We start from the raw sequence: 22,497 nt of genomic DNA on the forward strand, positions 1-22,497 counted from the left end.
ACGGCCGCCGCTAGTGCACCGTCACCCTTCCAAGAGCACGCGGAGCCCGACAGCGCGTGCGGGCACACGGCGGGATCACGTGACACGCTCCGCCGCACGTGGTCGGCTCCGGGCACCGGCGGTCGTCCGAGCAGGCGACGCTGTAGGCTCGGGACCGGAAATCGGACTCCATTTCCGGCCTCCCTCAGGTCGCCGAGGTCAGTTGCCCTCACACCCGTCGCGGCTTCCCGCCCTCTCGGTTGCATCACTTCCCCCGGACGCGCCTGCGCCCAGCGAAGGCCTACCGGCACCCGGGGCCCGGCTGCGCGTGCGCAGCTCCTCCAGGGGGCTGGGCCGGCGCGCCGCGGAGCGCAGGCGCAGCCGTCGGGTCGGGGCTCGGTCGCCGGAGAGGTGAGTGTGGGGTCCTCGGCGCTGGGCCTGGGCAGGGGGTGTCCGCGGCCGGGGTCGGGGGGCTCGGGTGTCTACGGCCGGGGTTCGGGGGGCAGGGGATGTCCACGGGCAGGGCTGGGGGGGCTCGGGTGTCCACGGGCAGGGCTGGGGGGGCTCGGGTGTCTACGGTCGGGGTTCGGGGGGCTCGGGGGCAGGGGATGTCCACGGGCAGGGCTGGGGGGGCTTGGGTGTCCATGGCCAAGGCTTGGGGGCTCGGGTGTCCTCCGCCGGGACTCGGGGTGTCCACAGGCGGGTTTCGGGGGGCTCGGGTGTCCATGGCCAGGGCTGGGGGGGCTCGGGTGTCCATGGCCAAGGCTGGGGGGGCTCGGGTGTCCATGGCCAAGGCTTGGGGGCTCGGGTGTCCTCGGCCGGGACTCGGGGTGTCCACAGCCAGGTTTCGGGGGGCTCGGGTGTCCACGGCCAGGGCTCGGGGGCAGGGGGTGTCCACGGGCAGGGCCCGGGGGGCTCGGGGGGCAGGGGGTGTCCGCGGCCAGGCCTCGGGGGGCAGGGGGTGTCCGCGGCCGGGGTCGGGGGGCTCGGCTGTCCATGGCCAGGGCTGGGGGGGCTCGGGTGTCCACGGTCGGGGTTCGGGGGGCAGGGGGTGTCCACGGGCAGGGCCCGGGGGGCTCGGGGGGCAGGGGGTGTCCGCGGCCGGGGTCGTGGGGCTCGGCTGTCCATGGCCGCGGCTCAGGGGGCAGTGAGCCCTGAGGGGGCTTCAGCCTGAGAGCTGGATACTTGGGAGTAAAGAGGCTGGCGGCGGAGGGGGCGGCCCTACTCGTCCCCATGCCCTGGCAGGTCCAGCCCCTCAGGATGGGGGGGTCCCTCCGACCACTGACGAGGGCACCCCACTCGTAGTGAGGCGCTGGCTCCGGTTCTGTGACTTGGGGACCCATCCTGTCCCTGGCACCCCATTTTGGGGGACTACTGTCATGGCCAGTGTCTCCACCCCCCCTGCCCCCGTCCCCCATACCCAAGTGACCAGCTCCTCGGCTCCCTGCTCTGGTGGAGGCTGTCCCTGTGTGGTCACAGAGCAGGAACCCCAGGTTGGCACCCTGAGCTAGACAGTGAGGTCCCGGAGCCCACCGAGGGGTGGACGCTGCCCTGAGTTCACAGCAGGTCTGGGGGTCTGAGGGAGACAGAAGAGGTCTCCCCAGTGCCCGGATGGACAGGGGTCACGCACGGCCTGTTGAACGGGAATCTCGGAATGGGGTTCCGCCCCAATGGGCAGGGGTCGTGGATGCAAGTCACACCCTGGCTAACAGGGGGCACACCCCAATGGACGGGTTTCGGCCTTGCTCCCAGTGATGGGCTCTGGGCAGGGAGGGACGGAGGCTCCTGGGCTGTGTCGGGTTTGGGGACTCCAGATCCCAGCCAGGGCAGCTGGGGTCGGGCCTTGGTGACGGCCGCAGAAGGAATGACCGCTGCCCCACGGCCGGAGCCCTGCAGGCTGCCCTGGTTCTCACGCCCAAAGTGGTCAGGGCAGTTCCAGCCTGCAGCCCCAGCTGGTGGGATGCAGGCGGGCGTGAGCTGCGGTCCCGTGCCCGGCTCTCCCAGCATCGCTTGGTGGTCGTGATTTTCAGCTGGGGCTGACCCGGTGGCCTCTGGGGACAGCCAGGCTCCTGGCACAGAGGGGAGAAGTATGGGGGCACTGTTCCACACCCTGCGACTCTGGGGAAGCGACACCCCGAGTTCATCTGGGAGCATGCAGAGCCCACTCGGCACACGCTGCACTGCAGGCGCTCCGGAGGAACAGATGGCCAGTCCTGTGCCCGGCCAGTGGGGTCTCAGGCAAAGGGTCCCGACACGTGGCGGAGAAGCTGGGGCCTGTTGGCTTCCATGTCCGGGGTACAGCCCCAGGAGCTTCTGGCACCCACAGTTCCCAAGAGACACAGGCACCCTGGTGGTACCAGGCAAACCCCTCCCACCCACCAGGCCACGTGCGCAGGCGTCTGTGGCACCAGGGTGGTCGCTGCGACCCAAGTCCTTCCAGGGTCTGGACCCTGAGAAATGGCTGTGTCCTGCTGTAGCCCACTGCTTGCCGGCACCCTGGCTCTCTGTCACAGCCTGGGGCCCCCGGGAGCTGTGGGGGGTGTGCCCAGCCTGTGGGTAAACTACGAGAGCTCTTGGGCTGTGACGTGGGACAGCGGGATGGGTGCTTCGAGTGCCTCCGCCTCGACTCAGGTCTGGGGATCCCTGTGGGTGCTGTGGGAGCAGGTGGGCCCACACCACTTCACCCCTCGCCAGCCCGCACCTCTGGGGCCTCATGCTCTCGGCCTTGGAACCCACAGACGGTGGAAGCGCCCGGCGTCCCGTGACCCCATCTCGAGATGGACAACAAGAAGCGCCTGGCTTACGCCATCATCCAGTTCCTGCATGAGCAGCTGCGGCACGGCGGGCTCTCTTCGGACGCGCAGGAGAGCCTAGAAGGTACAGCCACCCCAAGGGGCACGGCGGCCTCATAGCCGCCATCCATCAACCGTCACCTCCTTCCCGCCCCTTTTTCTTAGTGTGCACTTCTAGAATGTTCTGTGCTCACCAGCCACACAGAAAGGCTCCTTCCATCGTGCCATCCCCACCCACCCAGCCTGATCCCACCAGGGCCACTGATACCGAAGGGTCACGCAGCTCCAAGGGCCAGGTCCTGCCAGGCCTCGGTGCACTTGTATATGGACGGCCGTGGGGCTGGCTGCCCGTGCAGGGCACCCCAGGGTGGACACGGCCCTGGGCTGGAGGAGGCTGTTGACACGGGCTGCTCACGGCCAGAGCAGACAACACCTACACAACGCCATTTGCTGAATGCACTGGCCAGCCTGAGGGCTCCCAGCACATCCCGCCCCAGGCCTGACTCCTGCTATAAATCCTGTCCTACAGATGTACAAGGATGGCTCAGGTCCCCTTGGAGCTGCCAGGGGCACTCCTGTCCCCAGCACACTTAGCTGGCAGCTCCTCGGGGAGGCCCAGTGTCCTTGTTGAGCTGCCAAGATTGACAGTAGCAAGAGGAACCCAGAGCAAACCCCAGGGGGCTCCTGGGCCTGGGAGTCGTTACAAGGGAGCAGCGACAGGGTCAGTGCGGGCAGCGCCTGGCGGGCCCTCGCAGCAATGCCTCTGCCAGGGTCGGTGCGGGCAGCGCCTGGCGTGCCCTCGCAGCAAGGCCTCTGCCAGGGTCAGTGCTTGCAGCGCCTGGCGTGCCCTCACAGCAAGGCCTCTGCCAGGGTCGGTGCGGGCAGTGCCTGGCATGCCTTCACAGCAAGGTCTCTGCCAGGGTCGGTGCGGGCAGTGCCTGGCATGCCCTCACAGCAAGGCCTCTGCTCTTGTAGTCGCCATCCAGTGTCTGGAGACGGCTTTCGGGGTATCGTTGGAAGACAGCGACCTGGCTCTCCCCCAGACGCTACCAGAGATCTTTGAGGCGGCTGCCAGTGGCAAGGTGAGTCTGGGGACAGCGGTGATGGGGGCTGGCGACACTGGGCCCGGCACCTGAGGGTGGTGGAACAGCAGGCCGTGGGCTGTGTCCCAACAGGAGCCTCCACCTGACCTGAGGAGCCCAGAGCGGACCCCACCATCAGAGGAAGACTCTGCCGAGGCCGAGCGCCTTAAAACCGAAGGTGGGAGAGAACAGGATGAGGTGGAGTGGGCTACCGGGAGAGGATGGGGTGAGGTAGGGTGGGCTGCCAGGAGTGGGTGTTGGCAGGGACCGAGGATGGAGTGGGGGATCCTTTTGGGGTAGTTAGAATGTTCTGGAGCGCAGTAGAGGTTGAACCTAAACCCCCCGACTTCACATTTTCCTGGCTAAACTTCGCGTGACTCAGTGCCCGCCATGCCGGGGATCACATGCCCCAGAACACTCCCACCCGCCCCAGGTGCCCACACCCCCTTGGCAGCGGCGCTGTGACATGGCAGGCATCTGCCTGCTCTGCCGTGCCCGTTGGGGACGTCCGTCCGCAGCGGGGCAGCTGGGCCTCTCTCTCCTCTACCCGTCTAGGGAACGAACAGATGAAGGTGGAAAACTTCGAGGCCGCCGTGCACTTCTACGGCAAAGCCATCGAGCTGAACCCGGCCAACGCCGTCTACTTCTGCAACAGGTGCGGGGAGGGTGGAAGCCAGGGGCGCCACGCAGGTCTGCCACGTGGGTGCGGGGGTCCAAACGCTGGGGCCGTCCTCTGCTGCTCTCCAGGGGAACTGGAGTGGGCATTGCAGGTGGCACCCTGCCCGCTGCCCCACCATGCTCACCCTTTGGGCTGCTCCCTTGTGAGAAGCGCCTGGGACCACAGGCAGGTCCTGCGGCAGCCGCCCCTGTGGCAGGAGCTGTGAGCTGGGCCCCGGCTCTCCACCCCATGGTACGCAGCTGTCACAGGAGGTCCTGGCCAGCGTGCCTGCCTCTCTTCCCCCGCCCCTGGAGCGTGTCCTGTGGAAGATCTTGACACCCCAGGCTCCTAAGCACGCACCCCTTAGAGTGGCCGCAGACCCTGGCCGCCTCGGGCACGGTGGTGGCCGCCTCTGCTGGACCTGGAGCCCTCGTCGCTGAGTGTTGGGGAGCAGCTCAGGTCCCCACGCTGTGGCTGCCCGTGGCCTCCCAGCGGCCTCCTGTGTGTGCGTGGGCACGTGGACCACAGCCCAGTGAAAGCTGCCCGCCTTGTTCTCCGCAGAGCCGCGGCCTACAGCAAGCTGGGCAACTACACGGGCGCCGTGCGGGACTGTGAACGCGCCATCTGCATTGACCCGTGCTACAGCAAGGCCTACGGGCGCATGGGGTGAGCAGCGAGGCGACCCCCCCATCCCCGCACCTGACACCCCCTGCCCCCCCATCCTCGGCCCATGCCCACCTCCTGCCTGTGCCCCGCAGCCTGGCGCTGTCGAGCTTGAGCAAGCACGCGGAGGCCGTGGCCTACTACAAGAAGGCGTTGGAGCTGGACCCCGACAACGAGACCTACAAGTCCAACCTCAGAATCGCTGAGCAGAAGCTGCGGGAGGCCCCGAGCCCGGTGAGTGGAGCACGCGGGGGTGCGGGAGGGCCCCGGAGCCGGCAGCACCGTGCTCACCAGGCCCCCTCTCACCCGCAGACGGGCGGCACGGGCAGCTTCGACATCGCCGGCCTGCTTAGCAACCCCAGCTTCATCAGCATGGTGAGTGGGCGACCGGGGCGGCCCCGCAGCTGGCCTTGCCCCCAGGCCTCTGCCACCACCAGCTCCCACGGGACCCCACGGCACAGGCGCCACCTCCGGGTGCCAGGCACTCGACATCTGTCCTGGGGCCCCCCGAGAGCCATGCCCTGCCCCCTCTTCTGTGCCTGGGAGGGGCCCGGCGGGCCCCAGCCTCTCGGCACCTCCGATGCCCGACGGTGGGTGCAGCGGCCCTGGCGCCGAGGTCAAGGGTGGGCTTGGGACTGTGATCCCCGGGGCGCCCGGGCGGGGCTTCCTGACGGCCTGTCCTTCCCGCAGGCCTCCAACATGATGAACAACCCGCAGCTGCAGCAGCTGTAAGTGAGCCGAGCCACAGCAGCACCCTGTCACGGTCCCCAGGGTGCGGCTCAGCAATGCCACAACATCATCAGGCCCAGCCCCTGGTGGCCACGTGCCCCCTTCCTGCCCCACCCCCAGACTTCCCCTGTTGCAGCCGTTTACACACGGCACATGTGTCAACAGGTGCCCCGCTCCTGGCCCGCGTCCCCTGGGGTAGGCATACCCTGGCCAAGGCCCATGGCACTCAGGCTGGTCAGGGGCATCCCCAAGGAGCCAACCTCATGGTCCTGGGGAGGAAGGGCACAGAGCCACCTCACAGGGTGAGGGGGTGTGCTACAGGGGGCAGGGCTTCCAGGGTGTGGCCTGGAGGAGCTCCCCGGGGTGCACTGGGAGGGCAGGGCTGCCCGGCTCGGCGTGAGGTATGGCGTTCTCTTCACAGAATGTCTGGCATGATCTCAGGCGCTCACAACCCTCTGGGTACCCCTGGCACCAGCCCCTCACAGAATGACCTGGCCAGCCTCATCCAGGCGTGAGTAGGGGTGGGCGGCCAGGGGGAAGGGGAGCCTGCGCTGAGCCAGCCCCCCCCCACCCGCCCCCTGTGCCCGGCTGAGCACCCCCGTGCCCACACAGGGGCCAGCAGTTCGCACAGCAGATGCAGCAGCAGAACCCCGAGTTCATCGAGCAGCTGCGCAGGGAGATGCGCAGCCGGACGCCCAGCGCCAACGAGGAGCAGCAGGAGTGAGCCCCGGCCCGGCAGGTGAGGGCCCCGGCACCCACCGCCCCTGCGTGCAGGGAGCCTTCCACGCCCTCTTCCCCTCTGACCGTCCTCTCCCTCCACAGCCGTCCCTGGCCGGCAGCAAGCCGCGTGTCTGCCATCTGCCCCCTCCCCACCCCCACGTTGGACTGCCGGAGAGCAAAGAACAGGAAACTGGACCCGCATGTCCCTGTCGGGATGGATGGTCCCCGCCCCTTCCCCTTTTGTACTCACGCGCCCAGCTCCTCCCCAAAGAGCCAGCAAGGTGTCTGCAGCACCGCCCCCTCGGGCCCAGCACCCAGCACCCTGGGCGCCACCTGTGGCTGCGGACCCCAGGCCCTGTCCTGTCTGTCCAACTCCCACCCTGTGTGTCTCTAAGTTCCGCCCTATCTAAGTCCCACCCCATCCATGTCAGCCTCACCCTCATGTTTCCAAGCCCCACTCTGCCATGGCCCTGGGCCGTCCAGCGGGCCTCCCTGCCAGTGGGTCAGGAAGTGGCCTCTGGGCTGGCTGAGCGGGAACAGGCGCCCGCCTCTCCCACCTCCCCTCACAGTCCTCACGGCAGCGACTGGCACGTGGTGACCTTGGGCCCTTGGCCTGTGTGTCCCACAGACGTGCTCAGCACCACCCACCTCCCCTGGGGCAGGGTGTGGACACTGCCCAGGGTTGTGGGCAGCCAGTCCGGAGGGGTGCAGCCGCCCGCCTGCAGCCCCTGGCGTGGGCGACGGGCACTGTGTGCACCCCTGCAGAATAAACACATCGTGACCTCTGCTCAGTGTGTGTGCTCTGGCCTCCCCGGGGACCCCCCTACCTGGTGCTAGCTAGGAGTGTCCCCAGGCTGCGCGCATAGAGCCACCTGCAAGTGGGGGGCTCCTCTGTGGGAAGGTGGGCTCCCCATGAGCTCCTGGGATCTGGGTTGCACCCCAGGGATCGCAGAGAGGATGCACCTGCTTCTGGGTCAGGGCAGCGAACAGCACCGGCCATCACCCCGGCCCAGCTGCACTGCTGGACCACCCCGGCCATCACCCCGGCCCAACTGCACCCCTTGCAATGCCCCTGCTTCCCACATGCCTGCTTCCTTCTCTCTGGGCCTCTGCCCTGGGCCTGCGCACTGCTCTGTGGGGCCTCCCCCACCTGTGTACAACAAGCCTGGGGGGCCCCTCATGCCCATCTCCCGGGGTCTTTAGGTGGCTGGCTCCCACCTCCAGGGGCAGCCTGGAGCTGGGAACAGAACGTGTGAATGGTGGCCTGTGCAGCGTAGAGGGCCGAGGGGTTCTGTAGGGGGAGCGGGAGAAATAGAGGTCCCATGTGATGTCCCCCAGTGGCTCAGCGTTCTGACCAAGGGACAGGTTACACCTGTCTGCAGGAGTGCGAGCAGGCTGACTCTCCAGAAACTTCTCATTGGGGGGCCTGTGGAGGGCTGCTCACCCCAATCCGGGTACCAGGGTTCAACCCCCACCCCGTTGCGGCTGTATCCTGCAAGGGCCTGCTGGGACCCTTCCGGAGGTTCAGAACAAAAGCCCAGCGAGGACCAGACCCCAGCACTGCCTGGTGCTCCTGGAGGACCAGGATAGACGTGGGACGGACTAGCCTAGGTTGCAACCCCTACTGAACCATGTGTGAGCCGTATGTGGGAATGGACTGGATGAGCCGTGGCTGGGCTGAAACATCCAACAACAAGAACCAGCTTGGGGGCCGGGCGCGGTGGCGCAAGTGGTTAAGTCCTCACCTTGCACGCCCGGGATCCCATATGGGCGCCGGTTCTAATCCCGGCAGCCCCGCTTCCCGTCCAGCTCCCTGCCTGTGACCCGGGAAAGCAGTGGAGTACGGCCCAAAGCTTTGGGAACCTGCACCCGCGTGGGAGACCCAGAAGAGGCTCCTGGCTTCGGATCGGCATAGTACCGACCCGTTGCGCTCACTTGGGGAGTGAATCATCGGACAGAAGATCTTCCTCTCTGTATATCCGCCTTTCCAATAAAAAATAATAAAAATAAATCTTTAAAAAAAAAAAAAAGAACCAGCTTGGGTCGAAAGCTAGTCAGGAACTGAGTAGGGCTGGCTCATGGACCCACTGGCATGTGCAAAATCTGGCACTGGGAGAGGTTCTGATGGAGGAGCCTGGGCAACTCCTCTGGCAGGACACAGACCCCACGGGTAAGCGCAAGAAGCATGAATGGAAACAGCCCAGAGCAGGCCACAAGAAGTTTCCCACTGGCATACATTAGGCATGGATTGGGGGCCGATCAGGCTGAATCAGTTAACGTCATCACTGGCAAATCCGAGCACCAGAACAGAGTAAGGGTCGAGCCAGGTTTGGTTGTGATAAAAACCAGTCCACACTACAGAATGCCAGGGTGAGGTTGACTGTGCCGGATGTGACTGCAGTGCCCAACCAGCACACGTGAGAAACAGGAAGGGAGGGGACAGAGCCAGCGGGGGAATAAGGGGTGGTTCCCCTGCTGGACAGCTACTCCCACTGGAGAGCACGAACTGGGATGGGGGCAGACCAGACTAAGCAGGGCTACAACACCTGTGGGCCTCATGTGGCCTAGACCAGGGAAAAGCCAGGATGGGTTGATTGTTCCTATGGGTGCAACCTACAATTAGAATGGGAGAGGGCTGTTTGGGCATAGCCGTAGCATCAGCTGGCAGAAACTGGCACTGGGGGCTAATCCTGTCAAGTCAAACTGCAGAACCACCTGGAAAGTGCACAATCCGGGAGTGAGCAGGGAAGGAAATAGTGGGTTCCCCCCTCTTGGGTTACCACTCCCACAGGAAGGCACGAGAACTAGGACAGGGGCTGGGGTAGCTAGACAGAGAGGCACTCAACCACACCCGTGAAGGCTTGACTGTTGAGCTGGTTAGATGGATCCAAGCTTCAATGCTATTTGCCATGTACGAGAGCCAGGGGGGATGTGGGACAGATTGGACTGGTCTGCCACACATTGGCAAACCAGGGCAGGGGATGGGCCTGGTGGGGGTTATTGTGGGTCGCTCCTATCAGGATGCAGCTCCCACTGGTTTAAGACCGAGTATGTGCTGTGCAGAACCAGGCTGGACTGCAACACCCATTGGTTCCAGTAGAAGGCGGGGCTGAAAACAACCAACCCAGCAATTGCAACTACCAGCTGACCGGGTGATGGACCGTGCTGGGCCCTGTGCTTGCTGGTGCATACAAGTATCTGGCCTGGGAACACCTCAGACGAAGTTTCTTTGGTGATCTCCCCAATTGAAATGCCAGACTCAGAACCCTAACCATGAAGGGACAGAAGATGGAACAAGTTAATCAACCACCTCAGCTATAGGTTGGCAACAAAATACCGGGCAAATAGAGACGCCATGATGGACAATGTCAATTAATGGATTTTTCAACAACCTCATCGTGTTTGGAGAGGCAAGATTGGCAGCAATTTCAAACTGGTGTCCTATTGAAACCACTTCAACGAGTATCTCGGAGCATGCCCGACATGCGGGACTTGGGGTGGGTGGGAAACCGGGTGGGGCTTCTCCCGCAATATCCCCCTCTACCTCAGATATATGAAGGAAACAATATGGAAATAATAGTCTTACCCACTTTCCTGTAGCCCTTGACCCTTTTTGCCCAAATTAACTACATAAAGATTGTCAAAATAAATAAAGCAAAAAAAAAAAAAAAAAAAGCCCAGCGAGCAGGGCTTGGTGCAACGCCCACCTGGGTTCTGGAATGAGCTGGGCCTTGGTCCGCAGCAGTGTGGCCCCCGGGGGCCCCTCGTCCTGCAGGAGGTGAGGGCCAGCTGCCGGGTGGTGCGCGGGTCAGGGCTTAGGAAAATGATCCCTGCAGGAGCCCAGGGTGCTGGGGGCGAGAGCGCTGTGCTGCCATGGTGTCCTGCAGGGAAGGGGAGAGAGTGCCCGACCAGGAGCTCGTCCCCGGAATCCTGCGGGCCAGGGAGCCTGCAGCACAGAGCTCGCCTCCCTCGTGGGCGGCCGGGCCACGCTCCCCGCGCTGTCACGACCCCGCAGGAGGGAGAGCGGGTCTCGAAGCCCGGCAGCCCGCAGCGGCTCCCCGACGGCTGTGCGGGACACGGCCTCCCGGAACCCTTACTCGGCGGCCCAACTGCCCGCGGAGGCGCTTGGTGGCTGCGCTCATCCGCTCTGCGGAAGGGGCGGGCTCTCAGCCCGAGCAGCCAATGGCCTTGGCGTCTTCCATCGGCGGCGCGCGAGGAAAGCCAATCGGCGCGCCCGTGGGCGGGATCGCGCCGGCGGGACTCGGCAGGGTCCGGCGCCGCTGAGGGGTCCGGTCAGCGCGGCCGTTGGGCGGCGGAGCCCAGGCTGGGGGGACTGCGGACCGGACAGAGGTGCGTGCGGCTGGGGCGGGTCCACCGGGGGGCGCAGGGAATGCTCAGAGCAGGGGCCAGTTGGGTGAGCTCCCCGGGGCCGAGGGCCGGGCCGAGCTGCGGGGTACACGGTGTGGGGGCGGGCTGCAGCAGGCGGGGCCCTGGGGGACCCCCAGCTGCAGGCCAGGCCCTGTGGGACCCCCAGCTACAGGCCAGACACTGGGGGACCCCCAGCTGCAGGCCCAGCCCTGGGGGACACCCGGCTGCAGCATGCCCAACCCTGAGAGACCCTCCTCCAGCTGTAGGCCCGGCCCTGGGGGACCCCCAGCTGCAGGCCCAGCCCTGGGGGACCCCCAGCTGCAGGCCCGGCACTGGGGACCCCCAGCTACAGGCCAGGCATTGGAGGACACCCAGCTGCAGGCCCAGTCCTAGGGGACACCCCGGCTGCAGCATGCCCAACCCTGAGAGACCCTCCTCCAGCTGCAGGCCAGGCCCTGGGGACCCCTGGGTGCAGCAGGCCCGACCCTGGGGTACCCCCAGCTACAGCGCAGACACTGGGGGACCCCCACCTGCAGGCCCAGCCCTGGAGGATACCCAGCTGCAGCATGCCCAACCCTGAGAGACCCTCCTCCAGCTGCAGGCCCGGCCCTGGGGGACCCTTCTCCAGCTGCAGGCCTGGCACTGGGGACTCCCAGCTGCAGACACACCCCTGGGGACTCCTGGTTGCAGCAGGCCCGACCCTGGGTGACCCTCCTCTAGCTACAGGCCCGGCACTGGGGGACCCTCCTCCAGCAGCAGGCCCGGCCCTGGGGGACCCCCAGCTACAGGCCAGGCACTGGGGACCACCAGCTACAGACCAGGCATTGGGGGACACCCAGCTGCAGGCCCAGCCCTGGAGGACACCCGGCTGCAGCATGCCTGGCCCTGAGAGACCCTCCTCCAGCTGCAGGCCAGGCACTGGGGACCCCTGGGTGCAGGAGGCCCGACCCTGGGGTACCCCCAGCTACAGCGCAGACACTGGGGGACCCCCAGCTGCAGGCCCAGCCCTGGCGGTCCCCCGGCTGCAGCAGTGGATCTCATTGTTGTTGCCAGGCGCAGACACCCCTGCAGCCAGGCAGCCAGCAGAGGAGTGGTCCCCCGCAGCATGCTCACAGGACCGCCACCATGACGCACCTGCTGTTGGCCAAGGTGCTGAGCATGGTGGGCGTGTTTGCCTGCATGCTGCTGGGCACCCTGCTGCCCGTGCGGCTGCTGGACGCCAACCTGGACAAGGCGCAGCGCTCCCAGAAGGCACTGGCGCTCTGCAACGCCTTTGGCGGCGGCGTCTTCCTGGCCACCTGCTTCAATGCGCTGCTGCCGGCCGTGCGGGACAAGGTGAGGCCCCTGTGCACCCCAGGAGCGCCCCGTGAGCTCTGATTGGCCATGGGGTGCTGGGTGTACCCCTGCGGGAGGTAGCATCGGGTAAGCGGGCCAGCCCCCAGAGCCAGGCTGCAGCTGCTGGGAGGCCGCCTAGCTGAACGGGCACTGACCAGGGCCCTTCTGTCCTCTCTTCTCTTTTTGCATTGACCCCCCCTGGGTATGCCATGACAGGGATGCCGGGCCATGTCTGGGGACACCATGGTTGGCACGGCTCGGGATGGGTGGGGCCAGGTGGTGGGGGTCGGGCAGCCTCCCAGCACAGGCCCTGCCGGGGCTGGCTCCTAGCGGGGCTGGGCCTGGCATGCTCTCAGGGAGGCACAGGAGGTACCAGCCCATGCTGGTTCTCATGTGGCCTCAGGTGGCCGCCTGATAAAACCCAGGCTAGGAGAGCCATCAGCACACACCGGCCCATCCGCACGTCCTGCTCCACTCATGCCCACGTACACATGTGGTCTCCCTGTGGACCCCGCTGCCGGCAGGGCCGTGCTGCCCTCACTGCCCCTCCCCTGCTCAGCCCTATGCCACGGCCCCTACTGTGTCCTGTGTCGTCATAACCTCGTCACTGCCACAGAGACCACGACTCCAGCCGGTTCACCTGCCAGGGTGCAGGCGTGAACCCTGGGAGAGACACCACCAGCCCTGCCCTCTGCTCCACTCCGCCTGAGTGCCCCCGGCGCCCTGTGGCCTACCACCCCTGTCATGGCTTCTTGGGGTTCAGTGACCCCCTCAGTCAGAGCTGCACCCACTTTTTTGGCGGTTTTGTTTTTCACTCTGTTTGAGGGACATAGAGGTAGATGGGGACCCCAACCTGCTCTGCTCCCCAACAATGACCGGGGCCGGGGAGGGCCAGAGCCGGTGGCTGGGAGTTCCCTCAGGGTCTCCCAGCCCCTGCGGGGGGTGCAGGGGCCCCAACACCGAGCCGCCGGGAGCAGAGCCCAGCGTGGGCACCGCGTCCCCATCCTGCCCCTGACGTGGCCATCGCCCCGGGCCTGCAGCTGCAGCGCGTGCTCAACCTGGGCCACATCAGCACTGACTACCCGCTGGCCGAGACCATCATGCTGCTGGGTTTCTTCCTGACGCTCTTCCTGGAGCAGCTGGTGCTGAGCTGCCGCAAGGAGAAGCCGCCCTTCATCGACCTGGAGACCTTCAACGCTGGCTGCTCGGACGCCGGCAGCGACTCCGAGTTCGAGAGCCCATTCCTGGGTGGCGCGCGGGGCCGAGCCCTCCTGGCCTCGGAACCGCACGGCCACGGCCCCGGGCTGCTGCGGGTGCAGGAGCTGCCGGGCGCCGGGCCCCTGCGCCTGCTCAGCCTCGTCTCGGCGCTGTCTGCCCACTCTGTCTTCGAGGGCCTGGCCTTGGGCCTGCAGGAGGAAGGTGAGAAGGTGGTGAGCCTGTTCGTGGGCGTGGCCGTGCACGAGACACTGGTGGCCGTGGCCCTGGGTGTCAACATGGCCCGGAGCGCCGTGCCACTGCGGCAGGCCGCCAAGCTGGCCGTGGCCGTGAGCGCCATGATCCCGCTGGGCATCGGCGTGGGCCTGGCCATCGAGAGCGCTCGCGGCGTGCCGGGCAGTGTGGTGTCCGTGCTGCTGCAAGGCCTGGCAGGTGGCACCTTTCTCTTTGTCACCTTCCTGGAGATCCTGGCCAAGGAGCTGGAGGACAAGAACGACCGACTGCTCAAGGTGCTGTGCCTGGTGCTGGGCTACGCTGTGCTGGCTGCCATGGTCTTCCTCAAGTGGTGAGGGGGAGCCCCCTGCTGGGGCTCCGCACCCACTCCTCGAAGAAGACCTCTAAGTGTGTCAACCTGCACGGCCTGGCCTCTCACCCTGGCCCCTTCCCTGGTGGCTGGGTCCCTGCCCTGCTGGCCCCCCGTGGGTCCTGGCAAGCCCCCTCATGTGGCCGTGGCGAGGACTGAGGCTCAGAGCCTGCGCCAACTCTCAGGAGCCCCATTTGTCCCCCATTTCTGGATAGTTCCTCCGCCCCCACAGAAGCCACACTGGGACGGAAAGGTAGGGCAGGGTCCCCGGCCTGGGGCTCAGCACCGGCTGGGCTGGACTGCCACGTAATGCCTCATCCTGCCCCCATGGGCCCGGAGGAGCCAGGCACAGGCAGGCAGGCAGGAGGTCCCCAGAGGCCGGGAGCCCCAGGCTCTGGGCTGTCGTCCCAGCAACCAGGCCACAGCTGGGGACCCTGGCCTCCTCCCGGGGTTTGCCGCTCCAAGCACTCGGGCGCAGCAGGAAGCTGCCGGGGTTTCAGTCCTGGCTCTGTCCCCAGGCCTGCCACCCACCCCCCAACACAGACACATACTCCCCACATCCCTGCTTGTGCCTCATGGCCCTGGGTGTCCAGCTGTGCCCCAGCAGGAAATGTGGCTGCGGGGAGACCCACCTCAGCACACTTGGGTAATATAAGTGCATCAGGCCCATTTCTGGAAACTTCTGTGCCCAGGAACCTGCCCTGCGGCTGCGTAACCAACTGTGTCCTTTCTGCGGATCGGGGGTGGCAGAGGCCGCATGATAGGGTTGGGTGCTGTAGGGTCCCTACAGAGGGGGACTCGGGTCCCCAGCCTGGTGCCACGGCCCACCATCCCCGATTCCTGCCAAAAACAGATTGAGTACCCTGCTGCCACTGCCAGTACCAGCTGTACACGGCAGACCCTGCTTCCTCTGCTCATCTGGGGGGCCATGGCCCCTACCTGCAATGGTCAGAACAGCCCACAGCGCCCCACTTCCCCGTAGCTGCAAGGGCAGGGCCAGCGTGACAGCGGATGGACCGGGGGGTCACACCTGGCATACCCTGTGGTCACCAGTGACTGTGTTTGCACAAGACTGAATTGGTCACAGCCATGGGACAGATAGCAGTGCCAGCATTGGGCATTACTCGCGGACTGCCCCACTCGTGGTGCTGGCCGGGGACCCACAGTGGGCTGCGGTCAGCTCCGGGAGATAGACAGTGAGCTGCAGAGCCAGGAGGTAGATGTCCACACAACTGCTAGCCGCACCGCCAGGTGCTGCCTCTGGCCGTGGCCAGGCTGCCTGCCAGGCAGGTTGCAGGTGCTGTGCAGACCCCAGGCAGGCACAGTCTCAAGACCCCCATGCTTGAGGATGCCCCCTTGGGCTTGGGTGCCCTGCCCAGGAGGGGACAGCTTCCCTCAGGAGGCCTCAGCTGGCTCCACAGCGCCCCGAGAGGAAGACAGACACAGGCCATACCCAGCTGGTGATGGAGTCGGCTGCAGTCCCAGAACGGTGACCACCATGGTCTCGGTGCTGGCTCTACCGAGGAACCTGTGGGGCCCCGTCCCTGGGCAGCAGGCCGGGCGGCGTTCCCAGGCCTATTCCGGCCTCCAGCCACAGCCCTTGTACCTGCGCAGAAGAGAGGGGACGGATCCTGCCATGTGCAGCTCGGACCCTGGCAGGTGCAGGCGGCCAGACCAACGAGCTGTCAGCAATAAACTGGCCTTGCTTCCCGACCAGTGGGTCTCTCCATAACTACCCCTCCCCTCCCGCCGCCACCGCCAGTGAGGCAAGGTAGGGGGGCTTGTCTGGGAAGACTCCGGAAGCCACAGCTGTCTGGGTCAGGCCAGAGCAGGACGGCCACGCTTTGGAAGAATGCACGCATCTCCGACCCTCTGGCTCGTTCCCCACGTGGCCACAAGAACAGGAGCCTGGCTCTCAGAGGCCCAAGCAGCCGAGCTGACTGACACCTGTGGCCTGCCAGGCACATGTCAGCCAGCGAGGGGGACCAGAAGTGGAGCATCCAGGACCTGAACCAGCATTCAGACGGGGTGCAGCTGTGCCAAGCAGCGGTTTAACCAAATGTGCCACGACACCCACCTCGTGGTGTCTGTAATTCACTGTCCACTGCAGGAGCTGGCCCAGGGGGCAGCCAGGAGCTCAGAGCTCCAACCAGGCTCCCCTCGGTCCTGTGGACACTTGGGGGCTGAGCCCAGAGATCTACCTTTCCACCATGCTTCCTGACTACACGAGGGGTGAGGATCCGGGCTGCTGGAACGGAGGGCAGTCCTGGGCAGTGTCCCCCTGGGGGACAGCCACCCCCACTCACTGCAGAGCCCAGCCCCAGGATGTGCCTGAGGGGTGCTTGGGCCCAGGGACCTGTCCTCCTGGGCTGGCGAGGCCCAGGACCAAGCCCGGGAGGAGCTATAAATAGCAGCCGCAGCGTGGCCTTGCCTCCCGGCCCACGCTGCTCCGCGTGAGTCAGCTGCCCTGGCCTGGGCCGGTGCCCACAGCGTGGTCACTCGCCGAGCAGGCAGGATGCCACGGGGGCCCGGCAGCCCCACCGTACAGGCAGGCACCGTACCCGCACGTTCACAGTGGTGAAGGGTGAGATGCGGGCTGAGCCGGAGCAGAACAGGGCAAGGTCGGGTGTGCCCAGGGCAGCTTGGGTCCAGTCACCGGAGGGCTTGGCCACCAGGCCAAGCAGCAAAGTGGGCCCTGGTGTGGGAGGTGATGGGCGCTGGTGGCCAGCAGAGGGGACCCCCATCCCACTGATCCTGAGGGGACAGTGAACAGGCAAGAATGGACCCCTGTCAGCCAGGAGCCAGAGGGTCCCAGTCTGCTCATGTCACCTGGGGGTGTGTGTAGCGGGGGTCCTTTCTGCTAACCCCCCTCAGGGGCAGGCGGAGATGTGCAACCCCCCCCCCGAAGAAGCCCTTCAAGGTGCTGTCCGCTCTGACCCGGGGCAGTGGGCTCCTGGTGGCCCAGCCCACCCCTCCCGGGTGGCAAGTGCAGGCCGGAGCTCGGCTTCGGGGTGCGGGTCCCCGAGGGGCGGAGCGGCCGGGCCGGGGCGGGGCCGGCGGGCGGGGCGGGCGCGACTGCGGCGGCCGCGGCGACTCGGGCTGGGCGGGCGGCCGGGGGGCGGCGACGCCAGCGGACTCGGCAGCCGGAGCCGCAGGGACAGCCGAGCCAGGTAGGCGGCCGAGCCCCGGCGGGGGGCGAGGCTCCTGGGCATCACACACACACACACACACACCGGCCGCGGACCTCCTTTGTCCTGGCCGGCACCTTCCGGGGCCTCGGAGCCCGCCGAGCCTGCAGCCAGGGCCCTGCACGGAGCACCTGCGCGCCCGTGTCCCCTGCGCGCGCGTGCCAGCGCCCCCGCCGTGGGCAGCCGTGGGCCGCGCGTCTCCCACCTCGGTCAAGCCCCTGCCGCAGGACCCTCGGCCCCCGGGCTGGCTCCTCCCGCCGACCCCGCTGAGGTACAGGGAGACCCTGTCCCCAGCTAGAGCAGGCCCTCCGCGATCCAGTGGCCAGCGGGTCCGGCATCCCCTCACGGCCCGCCCCGCCCCCGGGTCAGACAGGGCTGTCCCCTGGCTTGCTGCAGTCTTTCTGTGCCAGCCCTCAGGTGGTCTCCCAGGCCTCGAGGTGGGATGCCCTGCACCCGCTGAGGAACCCCCAAGGCCGAGCATGGTCCAGGACGGGCTGAGTCCTGCTGCGCGTGGCCACATCCCTGCTCTGTGTGACCTTGACTTCCCAGCCCCACCAAGCCTCGATGCCCACAACCCCTCATGCCCCAGCAGCTGGGGCTGGGATGCCAGCAGCACCTGCAGGTGCCTGGCGTGGCCTTGGGTGGGGGTCCCTGGGAGCCTAGCCCCTCTGATGGGGGCTTTGGGCCCCAGAACAAGAGAAGAGCTGCAACTGCAGAACTTACTGCCTGCAGCCCCCGGGGGTCCCTGCCTCCCAGCCAGCAGCCCTTACCCTCCGGAGCCCAGTCACTGAGAAGGTAGACACGCCGGTGCCACCCTGGCCAGCTGGGGCATGCACAGGGCTGCTGTCTTCCTTCCTGGGCCACTCTGATGCCCCTGTAATGACCATGGTGGTCACTGCTCTCCATTTCCACCAGGGCGGCTGTCATTTCACAGCTGGAGCCCAAGGACACGGGTTTGCAAGTCCCATTGACGAACTTGGTCAGAGGCCCTGGGAGGGGGGGGCCCTGGCGGGAAGGTGTCACCAGATACCCGCAACCATCCCCCGTCCTGGCCGTCCGCTGGTGTGGAGACCCCAGTGTCACCAGACACCCACAACCACACCCCACCCAGGCCATCCTCTGGTGTGGAGACCCCGGCCCATGCCGAGAGGCTGTCACAGCCAGCTGGGGAGGAGCGTGACCGGCCCCCCGCCCTGCGCGATACGAACAAGGTCTTCTGTCCCCAGTCCCACCTCCTGCTGCAGGGCATAGGGAGTGGACAGACTGTGTGACCTCTCTGAGCATGGAGGATGGGGACCTGGCAGAAGGGAGATGGGTTCTGTTCCCCTGAGCGGGAAGCCGAAGCAGGGGCAAGCATGGAACGGGGGCGGCAGCCATATCCTGCTCTGCAGCCCCTGGCTCCACAGCCAGCTCCTGCTCCCTGCTCAACAAACCCTGAGAGGAGCCCAGGAGGGGCCCGGTACCCGGCTCCTGGCCTCAGCCCTGGCTGGGGTGGTCATCTAGGCAGTGACCTAGTGGATGGGACATCTCCATTCATCTCTTGGTCTCATCCTTTCAAGTCAGAAAAATGTATTTATTTGGAAGACAGAGTTAGAGAGAGAGATCTTCCATCCTCTGGTTCACTCCCCAAATGGCCATGCTGGCCAGAGCTGAGCAAATCCAGCAATGTGGGTCAGGAGCCTCCTCCGGGTCTCCCACGTGGGTGCAGGGTCCCAAGGCTTTGGGCCGTCCTCTGCTGCTTTCCCAGGCCACAAGCAGGGAGCTGGGTGGGAAATGCAGCAGCTGGGAGTTGAACCAGCGCCCACAGGGGATCCCGGTGCTGCAGGCAGAGGCTTAGCTTGCTATGCCACAGGGTCAGTCCCTCATATAAGTGTTAAGAAGGTCATGTGAGTTGATTTTGGGGGTTCTCAGGCAAAGGCCTGGGGCATGTACATCATGGAAATGTGGGGTATACTGCCAAGCTTTTTATCTTGAAAAGGAGAAGGATGGAGAAAAAGAGAGACCTTCCATTCATTCACCAAGACAGCTACAACCGTGAAACTGAAACTCCATCCGAGTCTCCCACATGGGCGCAGGGAACCAAGATTGCAAAATTGTGGTTCTTGGTTTGTCACCGACCAGGGGGCAGAGGGTGGGCAGGAGGTTGCCAGGTCCCTGCATCTGGGGGTCGCAGCCCTAAGTCTGCATTCTAAATGCACACACACAAGGACCCACCATGCTCTCTCTCACACACAACTGCCCTGCAGGGCCACTCCCCAGTGTTAGGAAGCTTTGTGGTGCAGAGCAATGGGGGAGCCATGGTTGTGGTTGGGAGGGAAGCTGGGAAGAGGTGGAAAGGAGGCGAACCTGAGCTGCCCCAGGTACCCTCTCCACCCCGACACCCCTCTCCCCGCAGCCGGCCTGGACAGGGAGCGCACAGCCCCTGCCCCATGCACCCCTCTCCCTGACACCCCCTGACACCCCTCTCCCCGCAGGACAGCCGGCCTGGATAGGGGGTGGACAGCCCCTGCCCCACGCGCCCCTCTCCCTGACACCCCTGACACCCCTCTCCCCCAGGGCAGGTGGCCTGGACAGGGGGTGGACAGCCCCTGCCCCACACGCCCCTCTCCCGCTCCACCCCTGACACCCCTCTCCCCGCAGGGCAGCGAGTCCTCCAACCCTCCAGGAAAAGATGCCTGAACAAAGCAACGACTACCGCGTGGTGGTGTTCGGGGCCGGCGGCGTGGGCAAGAGCTCGCTGGTGCTACGCTTCGTCAAGGGCACGTTCCGAGACACCTACATCCCCACCATCGAGGACACCTACCGGCAGGTGATCAGCTGTGACAAGAGCGTGTGCACGCTGCAGATCACCGACACCACGGGCAGCCACCAGTTCCCGGCCATGCAGCGCCTGTCCATCTCCAAGGGCCACGCCTTCATCCTGGTCTTCTCGGTGACCAGCAAGCAGTCGCTGGAGGAGCTGGGCCCCATCTACCGGCTCATCGTGCAGATGAAGGGCAGCGTGGAGGACATCCCCGTCATGCTGGTGGGCAACAAGTGCGACGAGACGCAGCGCGAGGTGGACACGCGCGAGGCGCAGGCCGTGGCGCACGAGTGGAAGTGCGCCTTCATGGAGACGTCGGCCAAGATGAACTACAACGTCAAGGAGCTCTTCCAGGAGCTGCTCACGCTCGAGACGCGCCGCTCCATGAGCCTCAGCATCGACGGCAAGCGCGCCGGCAAGCAGAAGCGGACAGAGCGGGCCAAGGGCAAGTGCGCGCTCATGTGACGCAGCCGGGCAGGCCCCGCCCCGCCGGGCAGGCCCCGCCCCCGCCACCTTCCAGGCCCCGCCCCGCCAGCGCGGACCACGCCCACGCCACCTCCCCGCCCCGCCCGCCCGGGTCACGCCCACGCCACCTTCCAGGCCCCGCCCCGCCAGCGCGGACCACGCCCACGCCACCGCCCCGCCCGCCCGGGCCACGCCCACGCCACCTTCCAGGCCCCGCCCTGCCAGCGCGGACCACGCCCACGCCACCTCCTCGCCCCACCCACCCAGGCGACGCCCAGGCCCCGCCCCATCCGACCAGGCCCCGCCTATTCGCAAAGGGCACGCCGACCCAGATCCCTCCCCAGCACCCTGGCCACACCCCTATAATATAGTCACGCCCCATCTGCCCAAACCACGCCCCCAGCACGCGGGCCCCGCCCCTGGACGCCCCCCCCCTCGCTGTCCACCTGCACCCTGGGGGCTCCGTCCCGCACCCCACCCATCCATCACTGTGACTCCCGGGGTGCGGGGCTCCCGCCGTCCTGCCTGCACTCCTCCCGGGCCCCCTCCGGGGTGCAAGGTCCCCAGCACGGCTCGGACTTGGGGTGCGGGTCCCCTACACGGCTCGGACCCGGGGTGTGGGACCCCAGCACGGCTCGGACTCGGGGTGCAGGGTCTCCCCAGCAGGGACCTCAGGGCCGGGAGCGTGGACGGGCCACCTGCCTGGGAGGAGGGCATGGCGGCCCCGGCGTCCACGCGGATCCTGCGCTGCCCCTGCGCGTCCTGCCGTCCACTGTGGGTCACGGTGGGCACAGCCCCCAGGCTCCAGGCGCGGCTTCACACGCGGGGCCTGTGGAGTGGTCACTGTATGTGGAAGGGCACGCAGAGGGCAGGGCGGACTGGAGGGACTGTGAGGAGAATGGGTGCGCAGTGACAGCGGGGCCGGACAGGGGGGACCAGAGGGCAGCCTTGGCCTGTGGTCACTCGGGGTGCTGGGCAGGGCAGGGTGGGTGGGTGAGTGCGAGTGTGTGGTGTGGCCATGCCCAGCGCACACACTGGCCACGCAGGACGCAGCCTGGTCCAGCCTGGGGTCCAGCCTGGGGCAGCACAGCGAGCCCCCCACCCCATTGACAGGTTCCAGGGTGCCCAGGGGGTGACACTCTTTCTCAGGGACACACCCTGATAGCACAACGTCCCTGGACACCCCTGTGCCCAGCTCCCCTCATGCCACCCCTGCCCGGCCCGGCCTCCTGCCTGCATGTGGGTGATGTGTCTCCCTGGCCATGGGCTCCGTGTAGCATAGACCTGCTAGACTGTAGTCATTCTGCAATAAACCGTGGATCCGCCCTCCTCAGGTGACCCGTGTGCTGCGGGGGGGTGGGGGATGCAGAGAGAGGTGGGGGACTCTGTCAGCCTGGCACACCGCATGGTCATACCCACTCTGTCCACACCGAGCCCAACCATGCACAGGGGACCCATCAGCCAAGAGGGTCAACTGCCAGGACTGGAAAAACGAAAAGAGGCACCCACACGGGGGGCCTGGGCAGGGCTGTGGATGCACCCACACGGGGGGCCTGGGCAGGGCTGTGGATGCACCCACACTGGGGGCCTGGGCAGGGCTGTGGATGCACCCACACGGGGGGCCTGGGCAGGGCTGTGGATGCACCCACACGGGGACCCCGGCAGAGCAGCATGCAGACAACAGCATTACACAGAAGCGTCCAGGATTGAGCTGATGCGAAGCCAGGAGTCTCTTCCGGGTCTCCCACACAGGTGCAGGGTCCCAAGGCTTTGGGCCGTCCTCCACTGCCCTCTCAGGCCACAGGCAGGGAGCTGGATGGGAAGTGGGGCCGCTGCGACTTGAACCGGCACCTACATGGTGTGCTGGTGCTTGTTGGTGGATTAGCCAGTTGAGCCATCATAACTCCCTGGTCGGTG

General features: G+C 66.4%; 3 protein-coding genes across 6 annotated transcripts; all 3 read left to right on the forward strand.

Moving 5' to 3' along the window:
• The first annotated feature begins 323 nt into the window (after positions 1 to 323).
• On the forward strand, positions 324 to 20,801 carry SGTA (small glutamine rich tetratricopeptide repeat co-chaperone alpha). 3 transcript variants are annotated; one of them, XR_005884869.1, is made up of 14 exons: positions 345 to 390; positions 2,674 to 2,856; positions 3,747 to 3,853; positions 3,947 to 4,031; positions 4,409 to 4,508; positions 5,073 to 5,177; positions 5,270 to 5,408; positions 5,487 to 5,549; positions 5,865 to 5,902; positions 6,325 to 6,414; positions 6,516 to 6,642; positions 6,726 to 6,985; positions 19,455 to 19,462; positions 20,791 to 20,801. XR_005884869.1 is itself a non-coding variant. In XM_040990521.1 (12 exons), the coding sequence occupies exons 2-11, from the start codon at positions 2,757 to 2,759 to the stop codon at positions 6,625 to 6,627; spliced, it is 939 nt and encodes a 312-aa protein (XP_040846455.1). In that variant the 5' UTR covers positions 324 to 390; positions 2,718 to 2,756; the 3' UTR covers positions 6,628 to 6,642; positions 6,726 to 7,410. The 3 variants fall into 3 exon arrangements, 2 of the variants coding, with proteins under 2 accessions (XP_040846455.1, XP_040846454.1); XM_040990521.1 differs by lacking the exons at positions 19,455 to 19,462; positions 20,791 to 20,801 and having other exon boundaries at positions 324 to 390; positions 2,718 to 2,856; positions 6,726 to 7,410; XM_040990520.1 differs by lacking the exons at positions 19,455 to 19,462; positions 20,791 to 20,801 and having other exon boundaries at positions 6,726 to 7,410.
• SLC39A3 (solute carrier family 39 member 3) lies at positions 10,885 to 14,359 on the forward strand. Of its 2 annotated transcripts, none has more exons than XM_040990518.1 (3): positions 10,885 to 11,037; positions 12,045 to 12,326; positions 13,367 to 14,359. In XM_040990518.1, the coding sequence occupies exons 1-3, from the start codon at positions 11,014 to 11,016 to the stop codon at positions 14,108 to 14,110; spliced, it is 1,050 nt and encodes a 349-aa protein (XP_040846452.1). In that variant the 5' UTR covers positions 10,885 to 11,013; the 3' UTR covers positions 14,111 to 14,359. The 2 variants fall into 2 exon arrangements, with proteins under 2 accessions (XP_040846452.1, XP_040846453.1); XM_040990519.1 differs by having other exon boundaries at positions 10,885 to 10,973.
• DIRAS1 (DIRAS family GTPase 1) lies at positions 19,984 to 20,580 on the forward strand. The gene has a single exon (XM_040990522.1). It carries the CDS (start codon positions 19,984 to 19,986, stop codon positions 20,578 to 20,580), a length of 597 nt encoding a protein of 198 aa, XP_040846456.1.
• Positions 20,802 to 22,497: the final 1,696 nt, after the last annotated feature.

The sequence above is a fragment of the Ochotona curzoniae genome, unplaced genomic scaffold (assembly GCF_017591425.1).
Source record: "Ochotona curzoniae isolate NIBS_2020 unplaced genomic scaffold, NIBS_Ocur_1.0 contig_605, whole genome shotgun sequence".
Lineage (NCBI taxonomy): Eukaryota > Metazoa > Chordata > Mammalia > Lagomorpha > Ochotonidae > Ochotona > Ochotona curzoniae.

What these genes read in the sequence shown, in the direction of transcription:
- SGTA (XM_040990521.1), top strand. Translation starts at nt 2,757, where the DNA reads ATGGACAACAAGAAGCGCCTGGCTTACGCCATCATCCAGTTCCTGCAT. An exon ending in AGGCGGCTGCCAGTGGCAAG is followed by an intron (nt 3,854 to 3,946) that starts GTGAGTCTGGGG and finishes GTGTCCCAACAG; the next exon opens with GAGCCTCCACCTGACCTGAG. An exon ending in AACCCGCAGCTGCAGCAGCT is followed by an intron (nt 5,903 to 6,324) that starts GTAAGTGAGCCG and finishes TTCTCTTCACAG; the next exon opens with AATGTCTGGCATGATCTCAG.
- SLC39A3 (XM_040990518.1), top strand. Translation starts at nt 11,014, where the DNA reads ATGCTCAGAGCAGGGGCCAGTTGG. An exon ending in TCAGAGCAGGGGCCAGTTGG is followed by an intron (nt 11,038 to 12,044) that starts GTGAGCTCCCCG and finishes TGTTGTTGCCAG; the next exon opens with GCGCAGACACCCCTGCAGCC. An exon ending in TGCCGGCCGTGCGGGACAAG is followed by an intron (nt 12,327 to 13,366) that starts GTGAGGCCCCTG and finishes CCGGGCCTGCAG; the next exon opens with CTGCAGCGCGTGCTCAACCT.
- DIRAS1 (XM_040990522.1), top strand. Translation starts at nt 19,984, where the DNA reads ATGCCTGAACAAAGCAACGACTACCGCGTGGTGGTGTTCGGGGCCGGC.